Source organism: Hyperolius riggenbachi, chromosome 9, assembly GCF_040937935.1.
Source record: "Hyperolius riggenbachi isolate aHypRig1 chromosome 9, aHypRig1.pri, whole genome shotgun sequence".
Lineage (NCBI taxonomy): Eukaryota > Metazoa > Chordata > Amphibia > Anura > Hyperoliidae > Hyperolius > Hyperolius riggenbachi.
In genome coordinates, this window is record NC_090654.1 from 36,496,744 (window position 1) to 36,513,815 (window position 17,072).

The 17,072-nt window shown below is 48.0% G+C and overlaps 1 protein-coding gene across 1 annotated transcript in view; it reads left to right on the forward strand.

The window, feature by feature from the left end:
- Positions 1-1,065: 1,065 nt before the first annotated feature.
- Positions 1,066-17,072, forward strand: part of LOC137533415 (ephrin-A4-like) — a 52,968-nt gene continuing 36,961 nt past the window's right edge. The window contains exons 1-2 of the mRNA XM_068254810.1: positions 1,066-1,088; positions 2,654-2,887. Coding sequence (XP_068110911.1) covers positions 1,066-1,088; positions 2,654-2,887 — 257 coding nt within the window. The remainder of the gene's footprint in view (positions 1,089-2,653; positions 2,888-17,072) is intronic.

Below are 17,072 nucleotides of genomic sequence, written 5' to 3' on the forward strand. Positions count from 1 at the left end.
GTTTCCTCGAAAATGAGACAGCCTTGTATTTATTTTTGCTACAAAAGATGCTTTCGGGTTTATTTTCAGGGGAGGACTTATTTTTTTCCCCAAAACAATAATGAAAATGTATTCTTGAACAAAACAAAACAAAAAAATCAAGATTTATTGCAATACAGCAAGATTGCCTGATGCCGGATACGTGCATGACGGCCAAAAAAAACATAGCCTATACCTCCCAAACTTTTGAGATAAGAAAGAGGGACCCTTAAGCCACGCCCCTACCACACCCTTAGTCATGCATACCACAAAGATTTCATAAGAAAAATATGTTGTATTATAATTCAAACCACACTGGTCCTTTCTATCCTGGTTCATTTTACTTTATGTTAACATTTAAATATAATATATTAATTTGAAGGATGGGAATAAAGTTCAGAGTCAAACACATGTAGTAGGAAAATACATATAGACACAGATCTGTGTACGAGTCCTGAAAGAGGGAGCCGTATAGAGGGACAGGGTCCCCAGAGAGGGGCTATTCCTCCAAAAGAGGGACAGTTGGGAGCTAACCCCCCCTGCAGCAGAAGCAACGTACCAATCCTCTGGGCGCCATCTTCCATACTTCCTGTAGTTCCCAGTGGCTTTCCAGGGTCCTGGCATGTCATGTGACTGGCGCCGGGTCACATGTCGGGAGCAGTACTTAGATGCTGGGAAGTTGCTGGTAGAATCAGAAGTGTTAGGGCTGGTTCAGACGGACGCTTGCGGAGCGTTTACCGCAAGCGTTCGGAACATCGCGGTAAACGCTCCCATTCAAGTGAATGGGAGCGTTTACACCAAGCTTTTGCGCGCTTTTACCCCAACGCGGCGTTCGGGTCCCGATTTTTCGTTAGCGTTCGAGCTGCCCCTGGAAGCGACATGTTGCTTCCAGGGAGCGGCCAACCGCGACGGCTAATGTTCCCCTAGGGAAATAAAAAACGCGACCGCATCGGAACGCGACCGAAAGCCTGACCGCGCAGCCGCCACAACGCCCCCAGATGCGACGCCACGCATGACGCAGACGTCCGTCTGAACCAGCCCTAAGAGATGCCGCGGCACCCGGAGGATCGGTAAGTTGCTTCTGCTGCACTTAAAGGAATACTTAAGTCACTTAAAAAAAATGACTTTTACTCACCTGCTGCTCCCCTCAGCCCCCTGCAGCTGAACGGTGCCCTCGCCGTGTCCCTCCGATGCACCTGGTCTCGCCGGCGGCCACTTCCGGTTTGGCCGTCACCGGCCGACAGGCTGTGAACGCGGCTGATTATGCGCGCCCCCGGACGCAATAGCATTCCTTTAAACTCTGCACATTACAAAAGTTCAGCCTCCATTATCCCCCACAGGCACACCGGTTAGTTGAGACTTCTGGATGCCTGCGTTCCGGATAACAGGGACTTTGCTGTCGAGTAATGTCATCACATTCTGGATCATCATACCTTTCCAAACCCCGAATTCCATCATGAATTTCTAGTGACTTTATTTCGTTTTTCCATGTACAACAATCTACATTTACCGAGAGCCCGGCACTTGCCAACCCTTTTTCTTTTGAGTCTAGTCGTAGGGTGCAGGCGGATTTACATGGGGAGCCTATAGGCACAGATGTCCTGGCACCCTAGACTTATCCCTCCAAGAACCTAAAAACCCTGACCAAACCGCGCTGCAAGTGTGCTGGCTGGCCCAAGTGTCACTTTTCCCTTATTTCCCTTGCCCATCATAGGTAAGCTAGAGGTGCCCTTTAGCATTAGGTAGCCACAGGTACCCTGAGTATTAAGTAGCTAGAGGTTCCCCTGACTGAATGGAGATTTCATCAGTGGAATGCCCAGAACAGGGTGAGTAGCCGCTCATTTACACTCCGCTCGGGACTCTGCATAGGGAAGGAGGGAGGCACTAGGGGAGGGGACTGAGCCGCCTTTCTATAATCAGGCGCCTGTAAGCACGTGCCTACAATGCCTTATGGTACATCCGGCCCTGGTGGGGTGTTTTTAATTGCGAGTCTTTTGGGGGTGTTTGGGGGCCTAGTGAAAAGTCTATCTGTCCTGTTGCGTTATATTGCCAATGGATTTTACTTTTTTACATGTATATTGCAGCTCCATGGGCACCATTTAACGTTACCTTTTTGTTATGGGCTTATTTGTGAAGTAGGGCTTATATTTAAACCATCCTCACAAATCTATAAAAATCATGCTAGGGCTTATTTTCCGGTAAACAGGGTACCTTCTTCAGTCTGTTGATCTTCAGGATGAGAGTCTGAAGCATCCTGAAGAAGGTATTAAAACAAATTCTTATTGTGCCAAAACTTTAACTACCTTAAATAACAGGCAAAACCTTAACACCCGACCACTGCTACTACTATTGCAATAATTTTAATCAGGATGATACAAAACTTCTAGCTTTTACTGATGGCTAACACGGTACAACAATACTCTACTGCTATTACCGCTATTGCTAATAGTATTATTATAAGTGTAATAGGACAATCCAACCAGAAAAATGTCTCCCCTGAATGTACTGGGAAATATTACTGGCGATGAGAACACACGACAGCCAGACAATAGTCTTCCCAGGCTTAGGGATGCAGAATGTTGGGACATTCCGGACAGGAAAGGGTCTCCCCGGCTGAGTTGTGAGACTTTGGCAGAGTGGAAAGCGAGGCGCGACGTGATTGGCTGGAGTTGCCCCCCTGTGGGCGGGGCCGGGCTGGGGCCGAGCAGGGAAGGGGGTGGAGGTCTGCACAGCACAGAGATCCAGGAGAGAAGCAATGGAAGCGGCTGTGCTGCTGCGGTTGTTGCTGTGGTTTGTGTGCGGGGCTGCGGGAGATCCGGAGGGTGAGCGGAGTCCGCCATGGTGTCTACTGGAACAGCTCCAACCCCAGGTCAGTGCCCGATGCCCCCTCCTGCCCCCCAAACTGTATGCAGAACCTGGTATGCCTATTCTCTGCAACTTTCTGTGACACCATCAATACTGTATTCCCCCTTTCTTGTACTTCACAGCTTGGCATCCTCATTCCTGCTCCCTGTACCACCACATTTCTGTCCTCCCTGTACCACCACATTTCTGAATATCCCCTTCTGCCTGTACCACCACAGCCTGGCACCCCCATAGCTTGGCACCCCCATTTCTGTATAGCCCCTTCTCCCTGCACCACCACAGCTTGGCACCTTGATCACTGTATTCCCTTCGTATCTGCTTCATCAGTCACCCCATTCTGCATACTCTTCTTCCCCTTCTTGTACACCATCACAGCTTGGCACCCTGATTCATTTGTACCACCACAGCCTGGCGCTCCATTCCTGTACAGCTTCCTTCCATTCCTATGCCTAGAATTCCTATATTATTCACCCTGTATTATCAAATCCTGACACCCCATTCCTGCTTGTATACATCTCTTATGTATCATCATAACCTGGCACCCCTAATCATGGCACTTCCTATCCCCAGTATCTCTGGAGCCTGGCACCCCTAATCATACCTAATCATGGCACTTCCTATCCCCAGTATCTCTGGAGCCTGGCACCCCTAATCATACCTAATCATGGCACTTCCTATCCCCAGTATCTCTGGAGCCTGGCACCCCTAATCATACATACCACCCATACTGGGGGTGGTATCCCCATCTACAGAACCTGACAATTCAAGTCCCCTTATTTTATCCACACTCAGAGCTGGTACTCCGATTCCTCCACCCCTTCCACAGCCTGGAGTCCCCAAACCTGGTACGCCACTCACACTTATGTATTCATCAGAACCTGGCTTCCCTGCCCCTCAATCCTCTTACTTATATTTCCAGAGACTCTCACTACAGTGGACAGAAGGAAAACAGAGAAATGCACCCTGTATGTATTTAGCCTGTCCAACTCCCCCTCATCTGTGACTAATCACAAGTTGTAATTTGATCTCTCAGCAGCATCAGCTGACTACCACAACAGAGAGTCCTGAAAGCAGGAAGTAGATACACTGCAGATGTATTGCATGATCTGTATCAGCTGTAACAAAAATGTTTCTTTAAAGGTTATTATGCTGGTGTGTATCTTTTTAGAGTAGAGAGGAAGTTCTGAGTTCAGGCCCGCTTCAAACTAGTGTGCACTTCCATGTATACCTCCAGAGTTTGGCACGCCCATACCTGTACCCCTATCCATGTATACTTCCACAGCCTGAGATACCTTTACTGCCTCTGCACATCCTCCAGTCACTTCACATCGCCCTCTGTGCAGAACACTCTGTATCTGTATCCCCTTCCATCTGTACTGCTAGAAAATGGCAAATCACTGCTTCTGCCCATCTTCTAGTCCCTTCCACACTTCACTCTTCAGTTTCTGGGGTTCCCCCTAAACTACTCAATACCCTTCCTCTTCTCCCTCCTATTTAACTCCAGGAACAGCTCACTACTTTGCACTCACCTGCGACAAGGCAGGGCCTGGCAAAGTTACACCCCATTGCCATTTAATGGTAGAGCATGGCAGAGATGTACTCAGTTTCAGCAGAACCCCAATATTCCTATTACACAAGGTAGAACGTAGTAAAGTAGCGCCCCACTCCTCTACTCGCCTCCTAGAAGCTAGGCCTTGGCAGAGTAGCACCCTATTCTTGCACTACCCCAGTGTCCCTCCACCCACAAGGCAGGACCTGGCAGAGTGTCCGCAGCACCCGAACATCCCTTCCTCACAAGACAGAGCCTATCAGAGTGGTACCCGACTCCTGCACCTGTCTCTTACTAGGTAGGCCCTGGAAGAATGGTACTTTTTTGGTGCCACTCCAGTGTCCCTCGCCCACAAGGCAGGAGCTGGCATAGTGGCACCCCACTCCACAACCCAAGTATCCCTCCACCACAGAGTAGGGTCTGCCAGAGTTGCACCCCTCTTCTGTGTCACCCCACTGTACTTCATCCCACAATGCAGAACCTGGCAGAGAGGCACCCCAATGCCTCTCCCCTCACAAGGAAGAACCTGGCAGAGTGGCACTCCATGCCCCTCCCCTCACAAGGAAGAACCTCGCAGAGTGGCACTCCATGCCCCTCCCCTCACAAGGAAGAACCTCGCAGAGAGGCACTCCATGCCCCTCCCCTCACAAGGAAGAACCTGGCAAAGAGGTGCCCCTCCCCTCCCTCCCAAGGAATAACCTGGCAGAGAGGCACCCCAATGCCCCTCACAAGGAAGAACCTGGCAGAGAGGCACCCAAGTGCCCCTCCCCTCCCAAGGAATAACCTGGCAGAGAGGCACCCCAATGCCCCTCACAAGGAAGAACCTGGCAGAGAGGCACCCAAGTGCCCCTCCCCTCACAAGGAAGAACCTGGCAGAGAGGCACCCCACTTCTACACCACCCCAGTGCCCCTATTCCTACAAAGGTAGACCTACCACAGTGACAGCCCACTCCAAGTCACTCCAGTCTCCCCTCACAAGGGAGACTTTGCAGAGGGGCATCTTCTGGGATGCAAGAGAGGTTTTGCCTCTACTGTGGTTCCATTCCCGGGGCAGAGCGAGAGTTATGCCAGGCATGTAACCCCCTGCAGGGCAATCAATACTCCTCTGTGTAGAGGCTGCTGCTGCAAGCTGTTACCTCTAGGCTGGAAGACCCTCTGTTCTTCCCTTTGTCTCCTCTTCCATGGTTTAATTCCCCCTCCTCCCCCTCTTCCAGTTCTCCTGTGTGCTGGGAATACAGAGAATGGCCCCCTTCCATAACCGTGTTCACTCTGTGCTATTCCTGGTACGGTTTGTCAGTATGCCAGTCCCCCCTCCTCGCCCGGCGGTTCCCCAGATCGCTGAGCCCGGGGTTGCGGTTTTCTGGGGTGTAGGTGAAAACTGTCTTCTTACATTCTTTGTCTCGCCCTGCTGACTTTTCTCCCACTTTCTAATCCTCCTTCTCGTTCTTTTGTTTCCGGGTGTGATTAAATATCTGCAAATCTCCTTTCTGGAGGAAATATTTCTGCAGAAGGTGACGAACAATGGCGACTGCAGGGCGTAAAACTCTCACCCCAACTTCTGGGTCTCGCCTGCAAATTCCTCCACGAGCCATAAAAACAGTTTCTGCAGAGTCAGATAACGAAGTGGCGAGTTTATTCATTCCTCTCTGGAGTTGTCTTTTCGCACGTTCTTAGTTTATGTAGCTCTGACTTATCGTGTTACCGAGCGCAGCCAGTGATGGGGACAACCTGGGACTTGTAGGATCCGGGAAACTTGCAGGAATAGCAGTTTTCTGTTCACATTAAACGCTTTGGATCTTGGAACGCTCATCGAGTTCATGACAACTGCGCCTATAACTGCGGTTTTCTGGGCTGGAACCCCACACACATCCAATTTCATTGCAGCAGATTGCGTCTGGGCAGCAAAAAATTGCAGGGGGAGGATTTTTGTCAGTTGTGCGTTATAAATCATCAGTAAGCACAAGTCTGTTCTTTTCAGTAATCCTGGAGCTAAATCGAACAAAATCGATTGGTTATTGTCCTCTAAACCATTAATTTGTGATCATTTTGGGTGACTGTTTAGGAATAACTGTACGGGCATCCAACCGATCTATTGCTTGAGTAATGAGTTGTGATGTATGGAGATGGGATGGGGTGGAAGAAGACAGAGGTGTCTCACTTTCAAAATTAACAAAAAGTTTGGTCAAGAGTTAGGCTAGACTCACACCAGTGGTGCAGAGGTTGTAACCAAACCAGGGTCCCTGGATCACAGAGGCCCACTAGGGGCCTTCTTCTAACCACTGTATTAGCTCTCCATTGGTGCTATGTTTCTATGTCTGCTTTGAATAGTGATAATCATTAACTGTTCGCCTCCCGTACTTACCCACCTCCCTGCCACTACAGCTTTCTCCTGCTTACACCTCTCTGACACTGGAACTGTCCCCTCCCCTGCCTACACCTCTCTGACACTGGAACTGTCCCCTCCCCTGCTTACACCTCTCTGACACTGGAACTGTCCCCTCCCCTGCTTACACTTTCCTGACACTACGACTGTATCCTCACCCAGCGTTCTCCTCAATTTTTTTCTAGCCGGGTGGCATGAAAAAGTAGCCAGATGGGACATGATTGGCAAAGGCAGTGCTGGCATAACTGCTTACAGCATAGGAGGAGGATGAGCAGGTGAGCCGATGACAGCCAGGTGCTCACCAAAATGAGTCGGGTGGAGCACCAGGCTAAAAGAGCCTGGGGAGAACCCTACTCACCTGCTTTCATTTTCCTGACACTGCAACAGTCTCTTCCCCTGCTTACACTTCACTGACTCTGCAGCTGTCTCTTCCCCTGCTTACACTTCACTGACTCTGCAGCTGTCTCCTCCCCTGCTTACACACCTCCCTGGCACTGCGACTATCTCCTCCCCTGTTTACACTTCTCAGATACTGCGGCTGTCTCATCCCCTGCTTACACCTCTAAGATACTGTGGCTGTCTCCTCCCCTGCTTACACCTCTCTGATACTGCGGCTGTCTCCTCCCCTGCTTACACTTCTGATACTGCGGCTGTCTCCTCCCCTGCTTACACTTCTCTGATACTGCAACTGTCTACTTCTCCGCTTAAGTCTTCTGACACTGTGCCTGTTTTTGGTAAGTTTTGGTGCTGCATGTCAAGTTATGCATAGTGTTTGACGTGGCTTCATGTAAAAGTCACACTTGGGGCAATAGCTGCTTAGCTATACCACAATAGTGGATGTTGGAATGGACGCCATTGCCATGCATTGTTTAACGATGTGTAGTACGGCATCTTGATTTGTGTGGTAATTTCCATAGGACACTCATAAAAGGACCATAAGGCATTGCAGGTAGTGTATGCCAAGTGCGACACTGATTGGCTGTTGACATTGAATGCTAAACCATGCCATTGAGCCTCCATATCTGCATTTGTACTGTTATTCCCGTCTCTGGCCTGCTAATGGCAATGAAGGGAAAACACAGTGTCGAAAATTACCCAGCAGTGATACAATATTGATTGTACAATCTATTGAGTCGATGGGTTAACTGAGAATGGATTCTTTAAGCTACATACTCACCTCGGGACGCAGGAAGATGGATCCAGCAACGTCTCCCTGACGACAAGAGAACCCCTGATCCATCTTTCTCCATCTTCCAGCCGGCAGGTATGCGCAACATTACACTATGGGCATGAACAAGACTTCAAGTGATCGCGGTACTATGTGCGGGAGTTGTCTGGGGATCTTAAAGATCCAATCCACCTTCAAAGTAGTTATCGCTGATGCTAAGCAATGTTCGTGTGATCGTGCGCCTGTACCCACATCGCAAGATTGCGGAAACGACTACGTCGCTCAAAAAAAAAATGCAGGTCGTCGGGAGAATCATCGCAAAATTGCGAGATGTACAGGCGTTTAGGGAGTCTCTCAAATTACAAAGAAGTGCTAGAGTTCAGGTCCACTTTAAAGTGAACCCAAGGTGAGTGTAATATAGAGGCTGCCATATTGATTTCCTTTTAAAGAGAGTCTGAAGCGAGAATAAATCTAAATCTAAATGCAGGTTGTCGGGAGAATCATCGCAAAATTGCGAGGTGTACAGGCATTTAGGGAGTCCCTCAAATTACAAAGAAGTGGTGAAATTGTACAATCAAGATTGTATCATGAATGGGCACCTTACTGCTAGTGTAAATCTATCTTTATCCAGCACAGTAAAGTAGAGGCCAACATCCTCAGTGGACACCTGTACCCATAGCAGATTTTCACTCCAGGACAATCCTCTGAGGTGATGACGGTCTAGTTTGTAGCTCCGTTCTCTCTTGCTGGGAATCGGTAGTACGGAGGTCACACAACTTCCTTCCTTATTTTTTTAATGAATGAAAAAGTTCCTCAGCTTCTCTCCCAAGTTCATGCCAAAGTGGAAGTTTTACGTAAGGACTCCAAAGGGACATAGCAAGTGTTGTACATCATTAGAGACTGCAAGTGAAGCCCATCCTTTATAGGTGTAGCTCTGATGGAGTAGAACTTGTGTGTTGATTTCAGTTACTTGTCCGGTTGAGACTAAAGACCTAAAGACACACACACACACACAGACACACGAACACACACACACACACACACACACACACACACACACACACACACACACACACACACACACACACACACACACACACACACACACACACACACACACACACACACACACACACACACACACACACACACACACACACACACACACACACACACACACACACACACACACACACACACAAAGACACACACACACACAAAGACACACACACACACACAAAGACACACACACACACACACAAAGACACACACACAAAGACACACACGCACACAAAGACACACACACGCACACAAAGACACACACACGCACACAAAGACACACACACGCACACAAAGACACACGCACACAAAGACACACGCACACAAAGACACACGCACACAAAGACACACGCACACAAAGACACACGCACACAAAGACACACGCACACAAAGACACACACAAACAGGCACACACACACACACACACACAAAGACACACACACACACACACACACACACACACACACAAAGACACACACACACACACTACATTTGTTACAGCGGATACAAATCCTGCCATACATCTGCACTGTCTCTACTTCCTGATTCATGGAAGCAGACATTTTGTTTGCTTCAAATGAGCTTATCTGCCAATCATGTGACATAGGGGATAGGTCAAATTACAATTTGTGATTAGACATAAATGAGGGGGGATTAAACAGGCTTAACTCTCTAAATACATACAGGCTGCATTTCTCTGTGTTTTCCTTTTGTCCTGTGCTAGAGTTCAGGTCCACTTTAAAGTGAACCCAAGGTGAGTGTGATATAGAGGCTGCCATATTGATTTCCTTTTAAAGAGAGTCTGAAGTGAGAATAAATCTCGCTTCAGACCTCATAGATAGCAGGGGCATGTGTGCCCCTGCTAAAACGCCGCTATCCCGCGGCTTAACAGGGGTCCCTTCACCCCCAAATCCCCTCGGTGCAGCGGGGGAGCGCTTCCTGGTTGGGGCAGGGCTAACCGCCGCAGCCCTGCCCCACGCACGTCTGTCAGCGCGTATCTCCGCCTCTCCCCCACCCCTCTCAGTCTTCCTTCACTGAGAGGGGCGGGGGAGAGGCGGCGATGCGCCGCTGATAGACGCGACTGAAGGCAGGGCTGCAGCCGTTAGCCCTGCCTCCAGGAAGACTAAATATACAACCAATTTTACGACCAACGATTGCGGGGGTGGGTTTGGGGGTGAAAGGACCCCTGTTTAGCGGCGCGATAGCGGCGATTTAGCAGGGGCACACGTGCCCCTGCTAACTATGAGCTCTGAAGCGAGATTTATTCTTGCTTCAGAGTCTCTTTAAGCAATACCAGTTGCCTGGCTGCCCTGCTGCTCCTCTGATTCTAATACTTTAAGCCATAGACCCTGAACCAGCGTGGAACAGAGGAGGTGTTTTTGACAATATTGCCAGAACTGACAAGATTAGCTGCATGGTTGGTATAATTCAGACACTACTGAAGCCAAATAAATCAGCAGGACTGCCAGGCAACTGGTATTGTTTAAAAGGAAATACATATGGCAGCCTCCATATCACTCTCACCTCGTGTTCACTTTAGGCTGAGTACACCCATCCGATAATCTATGCAAGCCTAGGAATTAATTTGCCACATAGGTTTGTCAGGGAGGTTTGAAAGACTGCTCTATCTAAAGATGCTGCACACATGCAACAGATCAGTATCTGCAAAAGATCATTTCCTGCAAAATGCTTTCATAGTCTATGATATCAGCAGATCTCATACACACCTTGTTTAATGAACAACTGCCTGCAGATCAGATCCACCAGGAGGATTCTGAAAGATTGAGAGAGAAATATCTTTGGTCTGGTTCTTTTGAGGTCTTTTTGTGAACTTTTTTTTTTTTCTTTTTACAAAGATTATCTCCAGATTTGATCTTTGATCTTTCACTTTTCAAAGATTTATCTTGTGTGTGCCCAGCTTAAGTATTCAAAATCTGTTGGCCCTCACACTACACGGCAGTGGTAAAATTGGCCCGTCATCTGCAGATAAAAATTGGATGCGTGTAACCTTCACATCGCTGTAACTTTTGTGCCTGTTGATGGGTGACTTTTGTGCCTGTTGATTGGATTTTGCATATGTTGTTGTAGGACGTTCTGCTCAATAGTGGTTTGTCCGTGTCGCACTGTGTGACCCCCCCCCCCCCCCCCCTTACTCTGTTGCCGAGAAAGTTGCTGTATGGGGCAGATTCCCAGCTTAGAAAACATCCCCTCCCCCCAAGAGCTTGCACTCTGCTGGTGCTGCAGCCGTCTCCCCCCTCCCCTGTGGGCACTCAGAGAGGCAGGAAGGCCGTGTTATTTTGGGCACGGGACCCCGTGCTTGTGTTGGACCTGGCTGTGTTTTGCCTGAGTTGCAGATTCCCACTTTCGAGGCTGCAATGAGGCGTGTGGAGGGACGGGGGGGATGCAGGGGGGCTGTTTGTCTTGGCTTACTCTGCGTCCGCTGGCAGTGTTCGCTCTGCGGCCCCGGCGCCGATGCGCCTTGTTTCAGAACTTTTTGTTCATCCATGTTGTGCATTTTTTTTACCCTTTTTTCTGTGAAGCTGGGACAGCACAATGGGAAGCGGCCCGTAATCTGTTTACACACAAACAATTTGCTTCTCCGCAGGACCACAACTCGCTTTGGCTGCCGTTTCTGGAGGTCCGACCTGTCTGATTGCCCGCCCATTATTTGGTTCTAACAGGGGGGCTCAGACAAAATTCCCAAGAAGTTTAACTTTACAGGCTGGAGAACCAACAATCTGTGAAAGATTAAACCTCATAAAGAGGGCGTGTGGCCACCAGGCAGACGCAACTGAGGGACTACAACTCCCAGCAAGTTCAGAGCAAGTAATCTGTGAAAGATTAAAACTTATACATAGGATGTGTGCAGCTTGCAGACAGCTGAGGAACTACAGCTCCCAGCAAGTCCTCGGGTGCCAGACATGGCTTGCTAGTACTGAACAGATCCTGTATCAGATTTGTTGGGAGGCTTTTGAGGCTGGTGGTTAGAAGGCCAAGAACAAGACATATTCTCAAATTATAAAGGGTCACTCTGTCCAAAAACAAAGCTTATTTTTAAGTGGAACCTGTTGCGATGCATTTCCACCCGCTTGTTGTCGGTTGTGGGGGAGGGGAGAGATCTGTCAGCAATCGCCCGAACCTCGAATCGCACACTTGCTGAAACAACAACGAAACATGTGTAAAGCGCCTTTCTCCAGCAGGACCCGAAGCCCATAAGCTTGTCTCTGATCAGTACATGGTGATGTGTACAGGGGAAAGTTATGTGATCATGAATGCCAGACTAAACGGGAGGCTTTTCAGTTTGGATTTAAACGTGTCTAGAGTTGGAGCTGTGTTAAGTTTGGCAAGGCATTACACAGGGTAGGGGCAGCATGACAGATCTGGCTCCAAAGGTTTGTAGTTGAACTCTGGGGGTGGTCAAGTTATCAGATACTTTTGATCTGAGGTTGTGAGAGGTGCGACACAGATGCAATAAATCCTTCAGGTTTCCAGGGCCTATGTTGTGTAGTGGTGCAGTGGTGAGAATCGCGCTTCTACCGTCACATGTACTGGAAAACAACTTTTGGATAAGGAGATCCCATAAAAGAATGTAATTAGTTAGTTGTGGTATGTAAGAATTGATCCAGAGGAAATGTGACAGTTCTGGGTCAGGCACCTTCTTGTGAGGTCCAGCAAAGGAGTATAGCTCTGCTTTCTACATTATTTAAGAAGGACTACAGATGTGGGATGTACGGCGGACAGCTAGACTACAGTCTCCAGTCTTCTTCTCAAGTCTTTTCATTGAGGCGGAACGCTAGAAAAAGGAGAAATTCTCATGTATTGTTTTTCTGATACAGAATTCAGTAGAAAGAGCCTGGTGTCCGCCACACACCGTATAATCTGGGAATCACATAAACACCTGTTTTTGAGGGTGAACAAGTAATGTGGATAAATAGTTGAGGTAGCACCTTGTATCACATGGGTTTGGTTGGATTGTGCAATCACCCCTTCAATATCAAATCGGGAAGGAGCCAAGTGCCAACTGCATGTTAAGTATAATCTCCCTAGGTGGCGTATGCACTGGGCACTCTTACTTTGCCTGATGTGTCACTTGGTGCCAACCTTCTGACACATGTTACTCAGTGCCATCCCTAAAGGTGAGGCGTTTGGCTCTCACTGCCATCCCTCCAGACCAGGGATGTCCAACTCAAATACAAAGTGGGCTGAAATTGAACACTGGGACCAAGTTGCGGTCCAACCTTAATGTCTAGCTGCCACTTCCCTCCCTTATAAAGTTCTCTGGTGTCCAATGCCCCTCTCTCTCCAGTTCCCTAGTGTCTAGTGCCCCCCTTCTTCCCTATACAGTTCCTGGTATCTAGTGCCAATCTACTTAATGTCCCCCAACCATTATTATTATTATTATTATTATTAATTGTATTTATAAAGCGCCAACATATTACGCAGCGCTGGACATTAACAGTTCATCTGTTGTGCTAACAGTCAGCTGTACATCACACCGATGCCTCCACTACCCTGACCAAGACCACCATCATCTCTGTTCTCTAAGCTGCCCCATCTTGATTCCTGAGTATAGAAGCCCTCCTTAAGTTCTGTCCCACTCCTGGATCTGGACCCCAAAACTTCATTCTCAGTCTTTCACTGTCTCCACCAACAATTCTTCTAATCCAGACTCCATCACTCAGCCCTCTAAAATGGTCCTATAAGTGGGTTCCCTCCTGGGATTATTCCAGCAAGATCCACTTATTCTATCTTATTTTCAAACAACTGTCACCAATTCCCTTACATGTTCCCTTATTTCCATAAGTAGGTGACATGATTCCACCAAGATCCATCTATCCTGGCTGAATACCGAGCTCAGTCACTTATTCCCTTAAAGGACAACTGAAGTGAGACGTATATGGAGGCTGCCATATTTATTTCCTTTTAGACAATAGCAGTTACCCGGCAGCCCTGCTGGTCTATTTGGCTGCAGTAGTGTCTGAATCACACCAGAAACAAGCATGCAGCTAATCTCGTTCGATCTGGCAATGTCAGAAACACCTGATCTGCTGCATGCATGTTCAGGGTCTATGGCTAAAAGTATTAGGGGCAAAGGATCAGCAGGACAGCCAGGCAACTGGTATTGCTTAAAAGGAAATAAATATGGCAGCCTCCATATCAGTCTTGCTACACTTGTCCTTTAAACGTTTCTAAAATTCAATAAGGAGTTTTCCTCCTGGCATTATTCCATCAAGATCCACTTAAAGCGGTCGAGTCACTTTTTAGCGGTAGACCCCTTTAATGTCCTGCCGTGTTCCTTCCTGCTCTGAGACTCCCTCTCTTGGGAGTGTTGTGTGGATGTGTGCGGTCCCCGATGGGAGGAATAGCAAACGGAATTCTCTGTGTCATCCAGCAGGATCCAACACGTTTTATTCCTCCACTGACTGCAAAGTGTATGAAACGCTCTGTAAATACTTTTTGAGTGCTGTGTGGGTGCAGCAGTGGTGTGATGGTGCAGATATGGGGGATGCTGTACAGTGTTTAATGTTGTGCTGTGGAAGGGATTGTGCATACAGAGTTTGTTGGCAGCTGCAACGTACAACCAACCTTCTGCAATGGGGGAAAAAAAAGGGGGGGGTGGGTATAGTTCTCTGGGCAGTCATCAGCATCTTGTGGGCTCACTACAAAGTACTCTTTAGAGCTTCACATTGGCCCTCCATGGAAGGTAAGATTCTGGGCCTTCCACCTTAGACCCAAGTATTGGAGGGTAACTGTCCTCTCTGATAGCAGTCTTAATTTGTCTCCCATGTTTTTGTTGTACTATGTAAAAATCTGACCAGTGTTCCACGTCCTCACTGGCCCTCCCTGAGAGTCGCGACCCGGTGGAAACGTTCTATTAGCGGTTGTGCATGCTGGGTAAGTGGTGTTTTGTGGTCGGAGTTAAAAGTTCTTTGAAGCTTTTTAACTTTTTGACCTCAGACTCGAGATGTGTTTACCAGCGAGACGGCATTGTTACAAGAAAGCAGCAGATGTGTAGCTGCCGCCGAGCTGAGGGGGACAGGTGTAGATTGCCAGCTCTTGGGTCCCCAGTTCTTGTTCTTCTTGGAATCCCCTCACATGCAGATGTTCATTCATCTTTTGTAGGACACTGCAGGATATGCCAGTGCTGGAAGGATTGTAGGCTACTGTCAGCAGGTGCACCAGTCACGCTAGCGGACTGTCCTGAGTGATTGCCCATCCGTGTTGCCCCCTGCAGTCAGTGGTTATTGGGATGCTGAGCTTGGCCTGTGAAGTGGGAGCCTCCAGCTGTGCGCCGGATGCTGGATGTGTTAGAGAAGGCTGGTGGGGTAATGTACAGGGGGGGGGGGGGGGGTGTATGGGTCTGTAATGTGTCACAGCTGAGCTGACTCTTCTGTATACAGAAAGGAGAAAAGCATATCTATGGGGGGGGGGGGGGGCGACTGTAGCTGCTGGAGGAGTTCACTATTTGCATGTTGTACGTGTGTGAATGGGTGGTGGTGGTGAGGTTACTCCATGTCTGGAGCTGGTCTGTTCAGTAAAGCTGAGAATTTTTTTGCCTAATTAAAAATGTGATTAGACAAATCATCTATTCTAGTCGATCGTATATCGAAGGGAGTTTAAACATCTGCAATAGATATTAGTCTTTGCAAAGGGCTAGTCACTCTAAAGACTGATCTGTAATGTTGGTCTTTCGGCGGTCGTAAAAGAAGAACACAGTAGCCAAGCAGCTTGGGTGACCCAAAACCACCAGGAGAGTGTAGGGGACTAAGAGGCCGAAAAGCCCTCCTATTGAAAAGCAATGCTTAGTCCCCTATACTCCTTGTGGTTTTGGGTCGCCCTATCCCATAGAGCTATATCAATCCCTGCCATGCACTGATGAGGGCCAAAAGTCCAAAACAGGCTGTCTGCATGTGGAGTTAATATGGCTCTGTAAATGTACAGCTATAGGCTTGCTATACACCAGCGGTTCTGGATGTAAGCCTGACTATCAGGGGCCTAAAGAGATAATTTGCATATTCAATAGCTGTGCCGAATTGTCGTAAAAGAAGATCGATCATAATATCATTCGAAAACAAAATCAAATAGCATATGGTCAGCTTAAAGGACAACTGTAACCTTATAAAACAAAAAAGTTAGATACTCACTTAAAGGAACCCTGAACAGAGCTTAAAAAAAAGTAATACTGAACTTACCTAGGGCTTCCTCCAGCCCAAGTAGCCGGTGAGGTCCCTCAGCGTATTCTGGGTCTCCTTCGTTTTCCTGCTGTCTAGCTGCGCGCCCTTGTCCGCACGCCTGTCTCAATTATGCGCCTGTTGCTGTGAGCAGTCTGCACATGTGCGGTTCATTCTTTCGCCGGGTCGCGCAGCTAACAGAGCCACCAGTGGAAGAACAGAGGAGACCCTGAAGTTGCCAAGGGACCGCACAGGCTACAGGGGGCTGGAGGAAGTCCCAGGTAAGTTCAGTATTACATTTTTGACCTTTGTTCACGGTCCCTTTAAAAGGGAACCTAAACCGAGAATATGGATTTTTCCTTTTAAAATAATACCAGTTGCCTGACTCTCCTGCTGACCCTGTGTGTCTAATACTTTTAGCCACAGTGCCGAAGTTACTGACTGTGCACCGCTATAGCCATAATTCCTGTTGGAGTCTATGGTGGCGCCGGCTGCGTCCAAATCTCCTGCGCTGTTATTACAGCTCTTGTGGAACGGGGTCGGTGGTGGACCGGGAAAGCTCTAAGCGATCCAGAGCTTTCCCTCCTCTTAGGTGAGTATCTAACTTTCTTGTTTTATGGGGTGACAGTTGTCCTTTTAAAGAGACACTGAAGTGAAAACAAATGATGATATAATGAATTGGTTGTGTAGTATGGATAATTACTAGAAGATTAGTAGCAAAACATTCTCATTTTTATTTTCAGTTATATAGTGTTTTTTTATAACACTGCATCATTCTCTAATCTTTGCAGTTTACACACTACTCGGCATTCTAAATGATTTTACAGAGCAGTCTTGTGAACTATTGAACTGTCCTCT